Source organism: Pelodiscus sinensis, chromosome 9, assembly GCF_052426305.1.
Source record: "Pelodiscus sinensis isolate ZL-2025 chromosome 9, ASM5242630v1, whole genome shotgun sequence".
Taxonomy (NCBI): Eukaryota; Metazoa; Chordata; order Testudines; family Trionychidae; genus Pelodiscus; species Pelodiscus sinensis.
Genome location: NC_143060.1, coordinates 5,706,922 through 5,727,443, shown reverse-complemented (window position 1 = coordinate 5,727,443; position 20,522 = coordinate 5,706,922). Strand labels below are relative to the sequence as shown.

The 20,522-nt window shown below is 46.8% G+C and overlaps 1 protein-coding gene across 2 annotated transcripts in view; it reads left to right on the top strand.

Annotated features, from left to right (window-relative positions):
* The first annotated feature begins 1,065 nt into the window (after positions 1-1,065).
* Positions 1,066-20,522, top strand: part of MKNK1 (MAPK interacting serine/threonine kinase 1) — a 41,511-nt gene continuing 22,054 nt past the window's right edge. The window contains exons 1-5 of one of the 2 annotated variants that reach the window (XM_075935913.2): positions 1,066-1,219; positions 4,992-5,054; positions 12,350-12,455; positions 17,989-18,090; positions 19,533-19,630. In XM_075935913.2, the coding sequence (XP_075792028.2) occupies positions 1,193-1,219; positions 4,992-5,054; positions 12,350-12,455; positions 17,989-18,090; positions 19,533-19,630 (396 nt within the window). In that variant the 5' untranslated portion in view covers positions 1,066-1,192. The remainder of the gene's footprint in view (positions 1,220-4,991; positions 5,055-12,349; positions 12,456-17,988; positions 18,091-19,532; positions 19,631-20,522) is intronic. The other variant, XM_075935915.2, reaches the window with a different exon arrangement.

The window sequence follows — 20,522 nt, the reverse complement described above, 5'->3', positions numbered from 1 at the left end:
TGGAGGCTGCCCTCGTGGGCTGAGGGCAAGCAGAAATTGACCTCTTAGGTAAGCAGGAGAGCCCAGGGAAGGGGAAGGTGAAGGGAGCCAATGGCAGGATGCAAAGAGAGGGGACAGGGTCACAGGCATTGCCCCAGCATCCACCACAGACTCGTCCAGGAACTCCCCGTTGCTAGGAACCCCAGACATTTTCTGTTCTACCTATGGGTGTCAGGGTATGTTGTCGAAGCCAAAAAGCCTGAGTTTAAAAAATAACTAGATATGCTCAGGAGCTTCAGGGGGTAGCCGAGTTACTCTGTTACAGGAAAAAACAGCAAGCAAATGGTCTGGTAGCACTTTATAGACTAACAAAACATGTAGATGGAATCATGAGCTTTCGTAGGCACAGCCCACTTCTTCAGATGACCAGAGTTATGGTTAGAGGATAAGGAAACTCGAAATAAATAGGAGAAGGGAAGGGGATGGTCCCTCCAGGGCTATTAGCCACGATGAGCAGGGATGCAAGGCCATGCCATGGGTGTCCCTAAATCACTGCCCACTGGAAGCCAGGCTCAGCTGATGGACCACTCACTAATTACCCTGGTCTGTTAATTCTCCCAGAAGACCCGTCACTGGCTGCTGCTGGCAGACAGGGTACTGGGCTAGACGGCCTGTTGGCCTAACCCAGGATGGCTCCTCTTCTATACGCCTGAGCTAGCCCCATCCCCCATGCCCCATGCTATTCACACCTCCCTCTGCTCCCCCCCAGCCGCACGTGGCGTAGCCCCCTGCCTGCCCCACGACTCAGCAGGGCAGGTGCAAGCCCTCTGCACCGCTGCCAGTGGGTGGGGAAAGCGCAACTCCCAAGAGGCAGCTGCACAGCCTGGGGCCCAGCTGGCCTGCCCAGACCAGCAGGTGGCGCCTAAACAACGCCCACCGGCCAGGGGGCGTGGCTTGTGGCTCCTCCCACAGCTCCTCACCCCTCCTAGCAGCACTGCGCCTGCGCGCGGCTGCCGTTCTCCGCGCGCCTGCAGCGACCCTCACCCCGCCCGCGATTACATCGGCGCGCGATTGCCCGGCCTGCCAGCGGCGCGCGCGCGCACCTCCCCGCTCCCCCCCCTCCCCCATTTCCGCCGCCGCGCCTCTTCCTCCCGTGAGCCTCCGCGGCGGCGCCCTGCCCTGAGGGGAGCCCCGCGCCCGCCCCGCTGAGGTGATGGAGGGGTGCGCGGCCGTCATGGAGGTAAGCGGGGCGCTGCTCGCCGGGAGCCCCCCCGGGCCGGCCCCCCCCCGCGCATCACCCCCCCGGGCCGGGCCCCCCCCCCCCCGCTAACCCCCCCCCCGGGCCGGGCCCCCCCCCCCCCCCCCCCCCCCGCCCCCCCCGAACACCCCCCCCCGGGCCAGCCCCCCCCCCCCGCGCACCCCCCCCCCCCGGGCCGGCCCCCCCCCCCGCGCATCACCCCCCCCCCCGGGCCCCCCCCCCCCGCGCATCACCCCCCCCGGGCCAGCCCCCCCCGCGCATCACCCCCCCCGGGCCGGCCCCCCCCCCCCCCGCTCACCCCCCCCGGGCCAGCCCCCCCCCCCCCCGCGCATCCCCCCCCCGGGCCGGGCCCCCCCCCCCCCGCGCATCACCCCCCCCGGGCCGGGCCCCCCCCCCGCGCATCACCCCCCCGGGCCGGGCCCCCCCCCCCCCGCGCATCACCCCCCCCCCCGGGCCCCCCCCCCCCCCGCGTATCACCCCCCCCCCGTATCACCCCCCCCCGGGCCGGGCCCCCCCCCGCGCATCACCCCCCCCGGGCCGGGCCCCCCCCCCCGCGCATCACCCCCCCCGGGCCGGGCCCCCCCCCGCATCACCCCCCCCGGGCCGGGCCCCCCCCCCCCCGCGCATCACCCCCCTCCGGGCCGGGCCCCCCCCCCCCCCGCGCATCACCCCCCTCCGGGCCGGCCCCCCCCCGCGCATCACCCCCCCCGGGCCGGCCCCCCCCCCGCGCATCACCCCCCCGGGCCGGGCCCCCCCCCCCCGCGCATCACCCCCCCCCGGGCCGGGCCCCCCCCCGCGCATCACCCCCCCGGGCCGGGCCCCCCCCCCCGCGCATCACCCCCCCCGGGCCGGGCCCCCCCCCCGCGCATCACCCCCCCCCCCGCCGGGGCCCCCCCCCCGCGCATCACCCCCCCCTCCCCCCCCCCTCCCCTCCCAGGTATCACCCCTTCCACCCCTCCCCCACAGGCCTGCAGCCCTTGTCCTCTCACCCGGGGCCGGGCGCCTGAGCACTAGTCCAATAGTCCAGGGTCAGTCTCCTCTGCTCCAGCCAGTCGCCCCTTCCAGTCCCCTTCACTGGCCCAGCCGAAGGATGTAGAAGAGCCGTCGAGTCCACTACTCATGCTCTCCCCCCCCCCCCCCCCGCTGCCGCTCTATTGGAAGCAGCAAGGAGGGGGAAGCAGGAGCCGGTGCTGGGGTAGGCCGGCTTAAAAGCCCCCCCCCCCCCCAGCACCCTCTGCATGGTGCAGGGCGGAGAGGGCAGGGGAAGTAGAGGCACAGCGGTGCTGCGGTTCTGCTTTTTTAAAGATAGTAAGAGCCAGGTGGCTGCGCACTCAGCTCCTACTACATTTAAACTGCAGAGCCGCAACGGCCCTTTACCAACTTATTATGTTCTCAATACAAACTATATTGAGTACACACAATCAGTCATTTACTCAATACTTAGCATTCTTAGCACAGCCCCAAACAGGGGTGCCCCAGCCTAAGAGGCATTGTGAGCTCGGGGGGGGGGGGCGCATGAGAGGGAGAATACCCAGGCCCGGTGTAGGAGGGGGACCCCATACTGTAGGGCAGATAAAGGTGGGGAGAAGAGAAGGTGCCCCGACCCTGGTGAGGGCAGGGCCTCCTGGTCTCTCACTAGGGCACCCAGCCCTGGGGGAGGACAAGGGGTGAGGGCGGGTCCTGTGAGGAACAGAGCTAGGGAATATGGGGCTTTACCAGTTAAGTTAAGGTTTTGGTTTGGTCTCTTCTACTCTTGGAAAGCTTTTCCTTTTGTGCTAAGATGAGACTTAAAAACAAAATTCCAGAACTGTAGCAACTATCTGGAGTGGTGTTGTGAATCCACGCCTATGAACTTAGAGCCTGATATTATCATTTGAGAAGCAATACAATAACCTATGTTGATGCAGTACAGCAAAATAGCTCTTTTTTGGGAGATCAGTACTATGTGAAGGAGCTTCTAGTCTTGGAGCCCCATATTTGGAACATAAAAACAACTTGGAAGATTCTTTTTGCTTAGTGTATAATTAACTACTCCATGAGAGCATCAGACCTAGGGTATTTTGTAGTTTATATAAAAGAGAGTGCAGCGATCAAAGATGATGTTTACTAATAAGACTATAATTCATTGGGGTGGGAGATGGGGAAATGTTCCTGTCTCTGTTTCACTATTAAAATTATGGATGCTAAAATGTGGTTAATTAAATAAACATGTAACTGCTGAAAAATTCAGAGGCCATAGGGTTACATGGGGGGAGTGCTGTGTGGGCTCCCCACATGCACTGGCTCCCACATTCTCCCTCCCCCGCTTGTGACCGAGGCAGCAGCATGAGGGAGCGGGTGCGCACCGTGACTGGCTTTTAAGCTAGCTCTCTGCATATATTGGGATCTTGCATGTAATTGTGATGGTTGACCAACGAGCCCATGTTTGCACTTTCACATCCCTAGTTAAAATAAATACTGTATTTTTTAGATATTTTAATCTGTTATTTTGAGTTCAGTATTGACTATATATTTCTCCTGTCTTAAAAATACAATGAGAATTGAAAAGCCTCTGGCTAAGGGGAGGGATCCACAAAAATATGTCCATAATAATGTAATCAGTGGTCACCAACCCCTTGATTGCAATTGACTGGTGGCTTCTGGAGCCTCTGCCAGTCGGTCACAATCTCTAGGCTGCTAGAAGTTCAGCGGTGCAGCAGTGCTCAATCAGGCTGCTTGCATCCTGTGACCCCATATCCCTCCCAGAAGCTGCTGACATGTTTCTGTGGGCCTTGGCATGATGTGGGAGGGAGGTGACTGTACATGGTGCCCCTGCCTCCGGGACTCTACCCACAGCTCCTATTGGCCAGTTCCCAGCAACATCAGCAACGCATGCCATCTCCCTATCCCCCAAGTAGCAAGCAGAGAGTTTCCAGAAGCTAGCCACTTAAAGGAACTGTATGGGGTCATGGCATGCAAGCAGTCTGCCTGAGTCCTGTGTGCTGCTGGCGAGGAGCTGCCTGGAGTAAGCATTTCCTCACATGCTCCTGTACCCCAGCCTCCTGCCGTAGGACCGAATGTCTTCCAGCACTAAACTCTCTCCTAGAGCCTTTGTCTTCTCTGGCACTGCACTCTGACACATTGCCCGAGCCTGGAGCCCCCTCTTAAGCCCCAAATCCTTCCCAGAATGAAACTAATATACCAGCTGTTCTAAAATAAGAAGTAGGCTGTTTGGAATTAACTATATTTCTACATGTTTTAAGACTGAAGTGTAATTGCAGAATATATTTTTTTTGAATTAAAGGGCAATGTTGTGTAACATTAACTGCCTTGGTGCCATAATTGTGATAGTTTTGTTTTAAATTAGGAAAAAGACTTGTAAGGACCCACAAAAGCTAATAACCCCAGGCCTACAGGAGAATTAATTTGGCTCTGAAAACAACAGTAATTAGAATATTTTTATATTTGGGCTGAATTAGATGGCCATCAAAGCTTTTTTTCAAATAGAGGCTACATGTAGCTCCGGTGTGGGCAAAATACGGCCCATCAGCTACACCCACTCAATGTAGGGCTTTACTGATTCACCATTCACATCCCTACCCATGGCCACTTACCAAAATTCTTGGAATGCCTCCCCCTTTCCCACCCCACACAAATTACTTCCTTATCTGGTATAGATGCTTATCTGAATGTTTCAGTGTATGTTTTGAAACTGAGCAGGTAGCACCTGCACTTTGACTTTCTTCAAAAATAAATTCTTGTTTATCCCTTCTAGATGCCGGATATTATGAGGCAAAATAAAATTGTGGAACTGAAGAACTTCCTCTGTTCTTCTAAGGTAAAGCATGTAGAGTATTAACATCACTCTTACTGTGGACAAGTTTCTCAGTACAGGCAGTCCCCGACTTACGCGGATCCGACTTATGTCGGATCCGCACTTACGAACGGGGCTTTCTCGCCCCGGAGGTCGAGGTAGCGTATTGCTACCTGCGAGCTCCGGGGCGAGAGAGCCCCGTTCGTAAGCTGGTCTGGTGCCCCTGGTCTGCTGGAGACCGTCTCCAGCAGACCAGGGGCACCGGGCGGGTTCCCGCGCTTCTGAGGCTTTGCCAGAGCAAAGCCTCAGAAGCGCGGGAACCCGCCGCTGCTGCCGCTTCAGTCCGGGTGCCTGTGGTCTGCTGGGGACGGTCCCCAGCAGACCACAGGCACCGGGACTGAAGCCGCAGCCGCGGGGGGGTCCCGCGCCTCTGAGACTTTGCCAGAGCAAAGCCTCAGAGGCGCGGCACCCCGCTGCCGCTGCGGCTCTGCTCCTGGTGTCCCTGGTCTGCTGGGGGGGGGGCGCGGCTAGTGTGCCTCTTCCCCCCCCCCCCCCCCCCCCCCCCAGCAGACCAGGCTTTTGTTTTGGACCCTGGAGCAGAGCAGCTGGGGCGCTGCCGATAGGTCCTGCAGCGCTGCTCTGGGCACTACTGGACCAACCCGGCAGCACCCCAGCTGCTCTGCCCCAGGTCCTGATTCAGCCGCTGCTGGTCAGTTTCAGCAGTGGATGAATCAGGATGCCTGGGGCAGAGCAGCTGGGGTGCTGCTGGGTTGGTCCAGTAGCGCCGAGGAGCGGTGCTACTGGAGCAACCCAGCAGCACCCCAGCTGCTCTGCCCCAGGCGTCCCCAAGTCAGCCGCTGCTGAAACTGACCAGTGCTGACTACAGGAAGCCCGAGGCAGAGTTGCTCTGCCCCAGGCTTCCTGGAATCAGCGCTGGTCAGTTTCAGCAGCGGCTGACTTGGGGAAGCTTGGGGTTCTTAAGTTGAATCTGTATGTAAGTCAGAACTGGCGGTCAGTTTCAGCAGCGGCTGAATCTGGACGCCAGTTCCGACTTACATACAGATTCAACTTAAGAACAAACCTACAGTCCCTATCTTGTACGTAACCCGGGGACTGCCTGTATGTTTGGTCCGTGTGCATTGACATTTGCATGAAGCTGTGTAGTCTGTTTTGGAGACAGACTTGTTCCTGTATGCATATAGTTTAAGCACTTGTAATTTTAAAAGCAGTGTTTTAGCTAACTTTAAAAGCATTCATAACAATTGTTCTGTTAACCTAGTTACTTATTCTCGGGGAGATGGATTAGCTTAACTACTGCAATGGGAAAACTTGTCCTGTCACTGTAGTGGTGGCTATGCCAAAATGCCACAGCAGTGCACCAGTGTAGTGGTTTAAGTGTAGACATAGCCAGAGCTTGTGCCTTACTGTGAAAAAATTTTTTTTGGCATTGTTTCTTGTACGCGTCAGTAGTTCTGATTGTCTCTAAAAGAATTCTATAAATGAAAACAAGTTGTAATATGAGAACTGGCTCAAAGGTAGTAAGTCTGTACACGTGAAAGGGCTATAGTTCAGACAAACTGTAGCCTTAACTGAGTAAAAAAAAAATGAAGAGAACACGTTGTTAGTATCACTATTTCAAAGTTTGAGTTGGCTCTGTAGATTTAATTTTTTTTAAATGTTCTTCAGTACCATGTTTGACTTGGTCATAGTTTTAGATGCTTTGGGTGGTTGGTTGTTTTTTTTGTGACTAAACTACAAATGTTTGGTGTAAAATAAATGAAATCTTGCTGGTTGGCCTTAAACTGAAAATTTTCAGCTCAGATTCTAAATTACTGAGTCTTAAATATTAATTTGGTTGTCGATTAGTCTCTTTTTAGTCATTTTGACTCCATCGTTTTAAATCAGTTATGACAAAGATTAAGTGGTGTTAGCCTGGCTGCAAAATATCAAATGCAAATAGCTATGCATAGATGGTATTTCCTTTCAATACCTCTTTATTTTACAAGCAAAACAAAGCCTGTGGTGTCTTTTACCTAAAATACTGTAGCTTTCAAAATGTTTAAACTCAGTGAATGTTTAAACTCAGTGATTTTTTTTCACATTATATATTGTGACACAGTGGGAGTTGCTCTACTGAAAATAATGGTAATTCTGTTAATATGCATTACTTTCAGGAACCTGTATAATTTCTATCACTATCACTATTGTTTCATCTATAACAAGTTTCAACTGTCAGTGGAGATTTTAGTTACTGTTTACTGCTAAACTAAACCTTTTTGTAAAGAGCATTGAACTTTCATAGTGGAAAACTATTAGCATATACAAATGACAGAATTGTAGAAAAGCTGTCTAATTGCGGTAAGGGAGAATTCCTTTACACTCTAGATAAGATCATTACTTCTTGATTGAGACAGTATACTTTAAAACATAAAAAGATGGAATCATGGGTCACTCCTCCTAAAGAATCAGAATTAAAAGTACAGACAGCTTGACAAATTGTGTTAAGCGAATGTTTGAAAGCAAGTTCGAATTGCAAGTTTAACAGTTATGACGTGAATAGAGAATCCGGGGACAAGTTTGGGTTGGAGGACAGGGGTGGGGTACATAATGAGAATAGTCAGTAACCTGCCGCCCGAGCCCAGTGCACTTATTCCATGCCCTTTTGCTGTGTTACATCGTGTACGTTGTGGGAGTGACCCACATATATAGCGGACCTGCATCACCCTGAATATACAAGCTGTGCCACATACATAGGTTCACTAGTACAAATGGGCTACATCTACATTGGCACCCCTTTCCGGAAAAGGGATGCTAATGTAGCACTTGGGAATAGGCAAATCCGCGGGGGATTTAAATATCCCCCGTGGTATTTGCATTAACATGGCTGCCGCTTTTTTCCGGCTTGGGGAAAAGCCGGAGAAAAGCGCCAGTCTAGATGTTATTCTCCGGAAAATAAAGCCTTTTCCGGAGGATTTCTTATTCCTACTTGCTGGGTGGTTTAAAGAGTCCCAGAGTCTTTAAGTGGGAGAGAGCCAATGCTTTCCCAGGTCTTCTGTGTCCTTCAGTGTCCTCTTTCTCTGCGTCCTTGTCCTCATTTCTTCTTGAGCTGCTTCTTGGGGGGAACATAGCCAGAGGTAGCAAGGTGGGGGGAGAGGGGGAGGCAGGGAGCAGGAGCCGGTGCTGGGGGTAGCCTGCTTAAAAGACAACTCGATTAGTTAATTAAATGCAATTTAACATCCCTGTCCCAAATTAGGCACACCCAGAGTATGGAAATTATAGTGTATCTGATTTGAGGGAGTCTGATCTGAAGAGCAGGAAATACAAGAATAATATAGGTGCACAAAATTTAAAAAAGCAACTAGACATTCAAAGTCCACTTCCTAGACAGCTTCCATCTCTGGTTATAGTTGAATAATAGGTTAGCTGATTAAATTAGAGTTTGAAGAGCTAACTGATGATTCATCTTGAGATCATAGAGTTCCCTGAGCAATCAAATTGAGAAAAAATCATAATGCTAATCTTTTCTAAGTGGCTGTCAAAACTGACTTATCCTGTATATTTTTTTCTGATTTAAAACACTTCAACAACTTTATGATTTGAGAATCAGAGAAACTGATCTGCTTAAGTCAAATTGAGTACTATTACTATTATCTTGTCTTTTTTTAAATAACTCCTCTTGAGTTGCAAAATTATTGTGGAACTTAATTTTTACTGGAAAATGATAAAGACTGCTTATCAGTGAATGTTCACTGGTTGATCCTCTTTAGTCCAGAGAAGGGTGTGGCCAGGTTTCCCCTGCTCCCATAAAGTTTGTTTACAGCCATCAGTCCTAGCTCTGTGTTCTGTGCTGTTGTTTAGCTCTGATTTACCCCAAAATGTCCTCTAACAGCTCAGTAAGTAATGGAAATGTTGGCAATGCTGTTAGACAATATTGACCTCCTGTGGTCCAGAAAATTCTCTTGTTTGGAACCAGTCATGTCCTCGGAGTGCCAGACTAGAGAGGTTCAACCTGTAGCATTGAGCTGCCTTTCCTGTTAAGCATTAAGGTGACTTTCCTGGGCTGACCACGGACAGGGGTTGCTGGACCTGGCACAAGCTGGGACTGAAGAAGCCCAGCTCAGTCCCGGCTTGCACCAGTCCGGGACCGCTGCGACTGCATTTTAAATGTAGTAAGAGCCACCTGGCTCTTGTGCCAGTCTGGGACCTCCCCCGCATTGCACCTCTGCAGCTGAAATGCAATAGGAGCCAGACTGCCTGCGCACCTGTCTCATACTATATTTAAACTGCAGACGCAGTGGGGGGTAGCTCCTGGACCAGCGTGAGCAGGGACAGAGAGCCTTTCCTTATCGACTAATCATGTAGTCAATACAATTTGTTTGACTACACAATTAGTCAATTACCCGCCTCGTAACTTCGTTACTGTTTAGGTCACCAACAGTAGTAGTGACTACTATGGTACTGTGATAGCTGAGATACAGCAAATAATGATTTGCCAGATATTAAGATAGATAAATGACCAATAGAAATGCCTTTTTTGTCATAATTTGAAACAAGTATCTTTACTACTTCTGCGGATCCTTGAATCCTACCCTGTATTGCATCAGTTGATTTGTTCTGAGCAAGATGATTTAACAGAATGCTGTAAAGAATGTGATTTCTAATTGAGTTTTTCACTCTGAACTAATGCATCACTCTACATTTGGCAGCCTGTGACGCATTCTGCTCAAGCATTTTCACAAGTGTTTGTAATAAAATAGCATTGTTCTTCTGTGAGTTCACCCTGTTAGCGTGTTCCAGCAAGATCAACAGCTGCTAAACAAATCCTATTTAGTTGACTCTCGTAATTGTGGCTCATGTAGGTAACTTCTTGGGTCTTGGCTGGAAATTCTGTGAGTTTTAATCCTGGGTGCCTAAAGTTGCAAACAAGTGTCAAAGTATGGAATTAATTTTAAATGGCTTGACTTTCAAAAATACTGAACCCCAAAAGTAGTAGAATTCTAGGGAGATGCAAGTTGTTCAACATTCATTGAAACTTAGCCCACTTTTGTTCAGGTGCCTAGCTTTGGATTTGAGTCTAGCTTTATGCAGCTTCGCTTGAATGTTTTTGCCCTCTGTAAACAAAGAAAAATCCCAGGAAGAAAAGGTTGTGTGTTTTTAAATCTATTCAGAATGATTGGACTACTCTGCCATGGAGGGTCACCTGCTTGGTGCTTATCAGCCAGCAGAAGTAAGATATGATTTTTTTTAAAGACAGTGCTTAAAAGATCTTTAAGTTGCAGTTCTGGAAGGGAGTCTTCTGACTTGTTTTTGCCAGTTACCCGTGAATATAGTAAAGTTATATTGTCCGATATATTATCTTGCATATTTAAGTGCTTAACACGCTGAGCATAGGTTTGTGCCAGCACTTTGTTCTCTGTAGAGTAGGGATGTTTAGGACTACTCAGTTAACCAGCTAACCGATAAGCCATTGCTTTTTGTTACTGGTTCTAGTTAACTGAAACCACCACCCCATCCCCACATGCTCTGCATTTAAAAATCAGACCGGCACACTAGCTCAGTCCCAGCCTGCCTGTCTATGTTTTAAATGAAGAGCATGCATGTGAGCTTCCTGCCCGGATTTGGCATGGACAGAGGCAGCAGCGTGGGGCGGCAGGAGGGAGCTTGTCTGTGTGAGGAGCCGGGTTTTTAAATCGGCTCCTGCCTGCTGCCTCGTGCTGCTCCCTCTGTATCGGCCCCTATCCACAAGGGGCCCGAGCTTCCTGCGCATGGAGGCTGCTTTGGCATCCCACGGAGCAGACTTTGTCTGTGGCGAGCCTGGATGCTCTGTGATCAGAGGCTACTCGTGGGATGCTGGAGCAACCTCTGTCCATAGGGAGCTGCTGCCTCTGATAGAGGCAACTGCGCGAGGCAGCAGGTGAAACCGGTTTGCACAGGGAGCTGACTTTTAAACTGGCTCCATTCGCGAATAGGCTTCCCACCTTCTTCCCCTCACTGCTGCCTCTGATGTTGAGGCAGCAGCGTGGGGTGACATGGGGCTCCTCGGGAGTGGAGCTGGGAGCACACTGGATGCCGGCCCTGGCCCCTGGGGGAACACTGAGTAACTGTGTAACCACTAAGAATTGTTGTGGTTACGTGATAATTAAAATAAACTCTTTCTAACATCCCTACTGCATAGACTTTTGATTTATTTCCAGGTGAAATTCAAAGCATTGCTTATAAACTATGACAGTCCAAAGAGTGTGGGTCCAGATTACTCTTCCTCTCTTTCTGTCAATGCCTTCTCATGACACACGTTATCTGGGGCTATTTTCCTGTTGGTAGCTAGAGATGAATTGTTGAGCACTGGTGGCCCATCTTTTAAGTCGAAGTTCCCTAGCTGTAGAAATATCTTGCTTATGATCTCCTAGTCTGTCAGAGCCTGGGTTGGACAGCCTTCAAGAATGGTTGCAAGGTATGTGTTTACTTGTGCAGGAGTGGGCAAAATGAGGCCTGTGGGCCACTTCCAACCTGCCACCATTATCCTGCAGCCTAACAGGAGCCTTGAGCAGGTTCCCTATCTTCCATGCCCTTGCACGCTGCTCAAAGGGGCTGGCTATGGGGCCCATAGGCTCTGCACCCTGTGAACCCCTTGGGGGTGGACATTCACCCCCAGCACAATCTTGCATAAGAATGACCATTCTGGGTCAGACTAATGGTCTATCTAGCACAGTATCCTGTCAACAGACAGTGGCCAATGCCACGTGTCCCAGAACAGCTAACCAACAAGTGATCCACCCCCTGCTGCCTATTTCCCAGCTTCTGGCAAACAAGAGAGGAGAAAATTTATACCATGAGGATCATTCCCTATCTTCAGTGGAGCTACAGTGATATAACTATGGCAGTCCGTTGAGGATCTGCTCCAGAGTATGCTGAGTGTGCTTTTTTGGAATCTTGGTCTTCTCATGTGTGCATGTCTGTGGAGAGTGAAATGTTATACCCCTACCCTAAACAGAAATGGGGATTTCCTTGGGGGAACATGGCTTTGTGGTTGAGGGCTGGCCCAAGACTTGCGAAATCGGTGTTCAATTCCCTGACTCTGTCCCTGATTGTGTGACCATGTGCAGTTAACTTAAGCTCACTGCACGTTAGCTTCCTGTTTGTAAAATGAGAATACAGTCCTTCTGCCTTCCTTCTTTGGGAGTTCCGAGGTCTCCTTCTACTGTATGTTGATATTGAACCTAGAGCAGTAAGGCCTCTACAATAGCCTTTAGGCACTATTGTAATATAAATAACAAAGGTAAACTATTTGTGACTCTAAATATACTTATGTTTCTTTTTAGTTACAAAATAATCCTACTTCAGCAAGTCCTGTTTTTGAGGCAAATGGTAATCAGCCTGTCTACCCAAACTCCCTTCTTCCAATGAAGTCAATCCAACACAGACCAGGTATTTACATTTTATTTCCCAGGTTCTTATGCTGGGGTCCATCACTGTGGTACCCAAGTGCTTTCCTTTCCTCCCTCCCTGTCCCCTGATTTTTTTTTAAAGTAATTATATATCCATCTTTCCAACCCAGGAGGTTAGCATTAAGGTATTTTTTGTTTTTGGTGTGTGTGTGTGTGTGTGGGGAGGGGGGACAGGGAGGGGTACTTATTTGTGAGGAAGCTTAGTTCTGGATGCAGAACTTAATGCAAAATTTTGGTCATTTTTATTTTTTTCAGTAGAGAGTTCTGTGACCTGAAATTCTGTTTGGCACTCATGAGTGCCATATTTGTTGTCAGTGGTTTCATTGATCCAGTGGAACGTAGCTGTTTGTAGAACACGTTTGTGGAAGGAGAAAGCATCATGGGGAGGACTTTAAATATGTGTTGAATGTTGGCTCTAATACTAAGTAAGTTCACTGTGTGCAGACATGTAACTAGAGCAGCAATGCCTGAGACTCAGGCAGAATTGGTGCTACAAAATTTATTCTCTGCTTAGTAGGATTCCTTGTATTATACCACAGGAGGAGAGCTCCACCTCTTTGGGTCCAATGAAAACTGCAGTGCCTCAGCAGAAGGGAAAATGAAGGCTGATGCTGAGATTGAACCATAGTTTCTTTCTCTCTGATCAATGGCCATAGTATGTCTTAGTTTTCACTAGTTTCGAAGGGGTAGCCGAGTTAGTCTGTAACAGGAAAACCTTAAACGGATAGTCTCATAGCACTTTAAAGTCATCTGAAGAAGTGGGCTGTGCCCACGAAAGCTCATGATCCCATCTACATGTTTTGCTAGTCTTTAAAGTGCCACCAGACTATTTGTTAGTTTTCACTGACCACCTGAGAGTGTTCCAGCAGAAGTCAGTGGAAAAATTCCCTTTGATTTTGGTGGAAGTAGGAGCTAGTCTGTACTGTAGACAGGATTTTAAGAAGTCCTCTTATTCCTGTGGAGTAAAAAGTGATTGTGATTGAATATTAGCTTCTTCTGAAACTAAATTTTAGCCTTTGTGGCTAAGTGTTGTGTAGGTGTTTCAAGTCTACCCTGTACATAGGAGTGGCCCTAGTGTGTCATACCAGTAGTTGAGCTAGTTCAGCATTCTGGCATTGACTGGAACCAGTACCAGCTACATCAGTGAAACTCTCCAGTAGGCAGTTGTAGGATATTCTGCCCCCACAAGTTTCCTCTTAAACCTGATAGAAGCCAGGCATGTTAAAATACTTGTAATTGAGTAACCCTGTAACCATTGAAGATTCTAGTGATTACATGTATCTGGCTCCCTGGGAGCTGATGAGCACCAGGACCTGGATCCTGGTGCGCACCACCTGATGGCCTGCACTGCTGCCTCTGATACAGTAATAGTGCTGGGCGGCAGGCGGCTCCCTAAGAAACGGACCAGGAGCTGCATGTAGCTGTTTGGGTACCCAATAAGCTTAACGGCTATACTCTTACATCCCTAGTAGAGGCTGACATATGGTCTAAAGCATGTGTCTGTATGCCTTCCAAAACTTTAACCACACAAATGATAAATTCTTTTTAAATTTTGCTAAACTCTTGGCCTTGACTATATATAAATTCCACAGGCTAATTGTGCACTGTGTGAGGGAGAGATTTTGCTTTTATCAGTTTTGACACTCAGTTTCTTTGAATGTCGCCTTCTGTTTTGAGAGAGTAAATCCAGAACTTCTGTTTCTCTTATCTCTTCTGCTACTCTCTAAGGCAGGGTGGGGAACCTAAGGCTTGGGGGCCAGATGTGGCCCCCAGCTTGCCTGGGCCTAGCCCCTGAGGTTCAGTGCACCCTCAACATTGGGGAAGACCACACTGTTGCTCCAGCCTCTCCACTGCCCCATGGTGAGGGAGGAGTGCACAAAATCTACTAGGCTTCTCTCCCCCACCTCCTCACACCAGGGTCTGGTATGCAAGGGGAATGTGGGGGAATGTATTTCTCCTTCTCAGCTGGGGGTTTGTTTAGGGTTTGGTGTTGGTTTGGGTTTTTTGTTTTTTATTTTGTTTTCCACTCGTATGTGGCCCCCGACTCATTTTTATATGGGTCAGCGACCCCTTACCCAAAAAGGCTCCCCACCCCTGCTCCAAGGTGTTTTTTTTTTTAAAAAGACAACTCTAAACTTTCAGTCTCTCCATATAAGTTTTCCCATGCTCCTTATCATTCCTGTCAGCAATCTCTGAACTGTCTCTAGTGCTGAGATGAGTTGGCAAGAAGAGAGTACTGTAATGGGGAGGAGGGAATAGCTTTGACCTATTTTCTATCCCATTCCATATACAGCTGTGGTCAAAACAGATGCAAATTGAGCAGAGGCCCTTATTGAGCTGTCTGCAGGGATGCCCAGAGCTCCGTCCTGTGTTACTAGTTCATTGAATGGGATATTGGTGTAAATTATTCCCTTCAAGGCATATAACTTTGTATTTATCAACAGTGAATTGCATCTTCTCTTCTGTTGTCCTCTCATCTAGCTTGGTTAAGTCTCTCTGAAATTCCCCACTCATCGATGTTGACTAGCTTGGGTTTTGTTATCTGTTAATTTTGCCACCTCAGTACTTCGCTGCCGTTTCCAAATCATTATTAAGTTACATAGTAAACACCAGGCCAGGTATAGTCTCTTTGGCACCCTGGAGTTAACCTCTTGCTGTGATTCTCTATTTCATCTCTTAATCAATAGATGAACAGGATAGTCCGACTCAAACCCACAAAGAATTGCCCATTAGTAGGGTTGCCAGATGGTTTCAACAGAAATACCGGACACACTTGACATTACATCATAATCTACATTACATCTTATTTAGAAAATACCGGACATTTATATTTTCTCAATTTGTTTCCCAAACAGAAAGTTCAAATACTGGACTGTCCGGTTCAAAACCGGACACCTGGCAACCCTACCCATTGGGAATATGACTGAAAAAATGGCTGATTATTTTTACCCACCTGTTACTCTATCAAGAGGTCAAATAGTTTCCTAAAAATGACACCACCACCACCCGCAATAAAGAAAAAGAAAAATGCTTAGCTTAGTATTAGTGTAAAAACCTCCAATAACAGGCCCAGAATCAACTGCTGAGAAGGTGGGGAGTCTTGTCTGTGGGACAGGGTTTAACCTCTGAAACCATAATATAAAATAGCTGAATGATGAAAGGCTTGTTCTTCTTAACACTTACTTCAAAGTACTCCCTTAAGGAGGTAATGTCCCCCTTGCCCCCCCTCAAAAAAAAAAAGGGGGGGGCTGGGGTAAAAGTCTTCTCATGTTAATGAAATTGTTACTTGGACTTAAGCCAAGGGTCAGCAATCATTGGCTCTTGGCCCATCAGGGTAATCCACTGGTGGCCACGCAACGTTTTTCTAACACTGTCCAAAAGCATGGCCCCTTGCAGTTTCAAGTGGTCACTGTTCCTGGCCACTGGGAGCTGCTGGAAGCAACGGCTTCTGAAACCTCAAACCACAGCCATTGGGAGCTGCGGGGGGCTGTACCTGTTGACCATCAGTGTCAGCAAAGTGTCTTGCAGCCTGCCAGTGGGTTACCCTGGTGGGCCAAGAACCAATGGTTGCCAACTCTGGCTTAAGTTTAGAGGTGGTTTATCAAAACAAAGACTAATGAGCACCAAACTTCACTGAGCTTCCTGATTTCTTAAAGTTGTTTCGGTGGAAAAGGAAACTAGATGTTGTCATACAGAAGTATCCTTATCGTATCACAGGCAAAATAAAAAGCTAATTATCAAATCTAGTGTCCCTGTTTGTATACAAATTCAATACAGAACACAAATTACAAGTGTCAACTTCTCCCTAATTCAGCTTATACTTAAATGACTAGTTCACTTTCTGGTATGCGAAAGCATCTCTCTGAAGCTTAGGTTTTTGTCTCATTGGGGTATATGTAAAGGAGTATTGATTTGAAGATGAGCTTTTTTTAGCACAGAGATGGGAAGATGATTGTCACTCTAAATGGTGCTTTAATTATTTCAATGAGTGGCATTAAACTGACTTTTTTTCATCAGTTTCCAAATCACGTTTGTCTGAATTTTGTATATAGCATATGGTAGTTATAAGTGACTTTCATAATTACTGTTGCTGAAAGGTGTTGGCAGGAAAAATGTTTTTCTTTGTATTTCATCCTGTGACTTCAACAGCACTTGTGTAGTCTCTTATTCATCATTTGCATAGCTTCTCTTATTGTGAAAAGAGCTTTACAAATGTCACTGGAGAGCAGAAAAATGATTATTTAAAAATGAATAAAGATATGTGTTGTTTATTGGGTGTTTCATTAGAAATTGCAGTCTTAAAAATCATGTTGCATATTGTTGTATCACACCTATCCTGTGGAAAGTATAATTCTGAGCATAATGACAATAGGAAACAGAGTAGACATTATGGGGATATTGTCAACTTAACTTTTAAAAAAGTAAAATAGTGAATTATTTTGCATTTCATTTTTTTAGAAATTCTGTCTACAAGAATTCTGAAAAATGGTTGCCAAGGTTGTGGCAAAACAGCACGTAATGGTTTTGAACACTGATTTTTAGCTAGCATGTGTAGGCATGATTGGAGGCATGGAAAAGCTTATGCACGCAGAGACAGTGAAAAGATGGCCCATTGAAAGAGAGAGCTAATGAAAAAGGACATGATACAAATACATGAAATAATAAGTGGCATAAAAAAAGGGAAATCTGATGCTTCTAGTTAGCTGTTCTCATAATGCAAGGGCAAGAGGATGTGTAATGAAATAGAAAAAAATATATACAATGGAAAATGGTAGTGAATGACAGCGGTTGAGTCAAAATAAGGGCATAATAAGATGGTAATGAGGACTGTACACAGTCAGGATAAAATTCACAATTGCACAACATGAGAATAAAATGTATAAATAAAATGTATAAATGATATGAACACAAGTGTTTCATGGCATAAGCAAACCACTGATCTGGGTTTAGAAAGAAATATCCCTTACTGACAGGTTATTGTATAGTTGTGATGGTTTGCACATTTCTGTGAAGCATGTCTACTATCAGAGCTGAGATGGACCAGAGGTCTGATTTGGTATGCTAATTGTCTAGTTTACAGTCTAGTCTACCTTTCTCCATTTTTCCCCTTAGTCTGAGACTATGCTCTCCTGTCCCAGCTCTTTGTTAGAAGCATGCAAGTGGCCTGTAGCAGACTGAGCAGTATTGCTGCAGGGCCAACTTAGTATACACCATGGTTTCAGGAACAGGATCTACTTTCACAGTATATGCATGCTAATTGTTCGTATTTCTCTTTGTGCACATTTCTTATTTATCAAACCAGCACTACTTTAGTATCCAAATTGTGGTGTTTTTTTTTTTTTTTTTTAAGCTTTCTTCTGATTGGGGGGAGGCGGGAGGAGGAGATGTCCATCTATACAAAAGAAGAAAAGCAGTGAACGTTTTGGATATTTTAAGAGCACATGTGCAACCCACATTTATTTACAACTAACATACGGTACGTTTGTTTAAGTTGCCTTTGTTCTGTCTCACAGAGATGGTCAGTAGTCAGCCTCTCCCCATAGTAGATAATGGGAAAAAGAAAAAGAAGAAAAGGAGGACCAGAGCCACACATCATCTCCCAGGGAAGTTTGAAGGTTAGTGTTGATGTAGTGCAGCTCTGATTTTATTCGGTCTGAATCTTCTTGGCTCCTTTCAGTTTTCCAAACAAAACAATTTCTTTTTGCCAGTGTAGTGAAAACTAATACTACTTCATCTTTTATTTCTTCATCACTCATTACTCTCCTCTTCAGTGCCTTTATTCCTTAAAGTGAGCTCTTTGTATTTCTGTTGTAAATTACTTTTTATAAATTACTTTTTAGAGTAAGCAGGGTGCAGAACAAACAGGTGTTTGTTTTTGAGAGTATCTGAGCACAAATATTTACTATTAAGTAAACAAATGCCTGTGAATGTAAACCATGTTAGAACAGCTCAGTGTAACTGAATGAATCAGTAATAATAATAATAATAATAATAAAACCTCTGTGGAAAATAGCACTAAGTGGGGGAAAAAACTAGTAGTTATGCTAAATACAATTTTAGTTTTAATATTTAAACTTTAGGATTATTTATTTTCATGGGTGGCATATGCCCTCTGTTGATTTGATAATCTAGATCGGAGGAGGCAGTGAAATGGCAACAGTTTGCCAGAGTTAGCCTCTAACTGGCAGCCACTGTAAATACCACTGTATTTATCTGTGTCCACACAGGTACTGGCAATTGCAGCTTTTGTTGGCCATGGATTGCCATTCCCAGCCATTGGGAACTGCAGGGGTTGGTGGAGCCAAGAGCCCATGGGGCTGGCAGCTGGGAGCCCTCCAGTACCTTTCCCTTCCTAAATCCCCAAGTAAAATGTGTAACCGATAGAATTTGGATTGGTTACACGGTTTCTATTTTTATACTTTTTACATCCCTAATCGCCGCTGCCTGTGGAGGCACAGGTACATACTGGGGATGTAAAAAATTGTGCAATGGGATAACTGTGTAACTGCTAAAAATCGCAGGGATTACAGTTTCCTGCACTATGGGCTCTGCAGTCTAAAGCTTAGCTGTAGGTTACAGAACCCTTGGCAAAGTCTCACTGGGAGCAGGGCCAGTAGCCTCTGCTGGTCTAGCTCCTGCGGAGATTTCACTTGCCTGCTGCAGCGAAGCCACCTCCCTGGGAGCAGGCTGAGTGTAGCAGATACGATTAACCGATAAGCTGATGCTTATCAGTTAAATGGTTATACTCTAATATCCCTAGTAAATACAGTGGTGGAAGCCTGCTGGGGCTAATTCTGGTGAATTGGTTCTGGCTTGTGGGCCTGTATTTGCCTGCTGCTGATCTAGAGCATGTTCTGATTAAGAAATGGTGAAACATTTTCCTCATGGAAAACTGAGGGCTGGCTTACTAATTTTTAAATCCCTAATTGGGTAAATACTGAGGATATAGGAAACTAGATGAGTCCAACATTAACTGAGGTAGAAACACTTCCTAATGCTAATAGGATTGCAGTTTCACTCCTGCTAATGTTAGCTTTGTGCTGGATTTCTCTGGCAGACTTGTACAAGTTGACTGCTGAGCTTCTTGGTGAGGGTGCATATGCCAAGGTTCAAGGTGCTGTTAGTCTGCAAAATGGGCAAGAATATGCAGTAAAAGTAAGTATAGTATCCAAGGACTGAGTGCCTTCATTTTTGTCTTCCTGTCTTATTCCCCACATTGAATCAGTGTGAGAGTACCTGGAAAAATTAAGCAAGGAATACTGGGGGTTCCCCAGCTTCGGTTCCAGTGCTAAGTATCATTGATAAATGTTGCGTACCATGCTCTCTGAAACGAACTGAAATATTTTAGCAGTGAACAGAGCTCATGCAAAATAATATCTCATATAATGGTTGGACTCCACTGCCTTTTTCCCATCCTATTTGGAATGGAATTCGAACAGCTGTTGTGTTCATTTCTAAAAGTAGAGGAGAAGGTCCATCGGAAGCTTTTTTTGTTCAACTTGTTTTCATACCTTGTGATTTGCCACTGTGCTTCTTCCTAATTGGACAGTAGTCTGGGGTATTTTATTAAATAGCTATGAGATTTTTGACAGAGCAGTTCAGTGTACAGAAAACAATACTACGTTTATTGTTGTTTCCCATCCTAAATATAGGAAATACCTTGATAAAGGTAAATGCTATGATGCAACAAGCTCTTCAGTGGCACCAACCCTGGGATTATGGAGTATTTGCATCCAGCTTTTAGAAACAAATTTCTTTCGTGCCTGTAGTTTTGAGCCAGCAATTAAGTGCAAGTGTAAATGATAACATCTAGATATCTCACTACTTGGTTGTGTTTAAACCCTACCTCACTCGTGGCACAATATTGGAGATACAAAAATTGGAAGCTGTTTTGAGACCTCTAAAAATCTAGCTGAAAGATCTTTGAATTTGAAAACTGAGGGTAGAGCATAACAGTTTTACGAGTAAACTACATTAAGGTACAGTACATATCTTGCCTGTGATACTGTCTTATAGGTGAATTATCATATTTTATATAGCCAGTAAT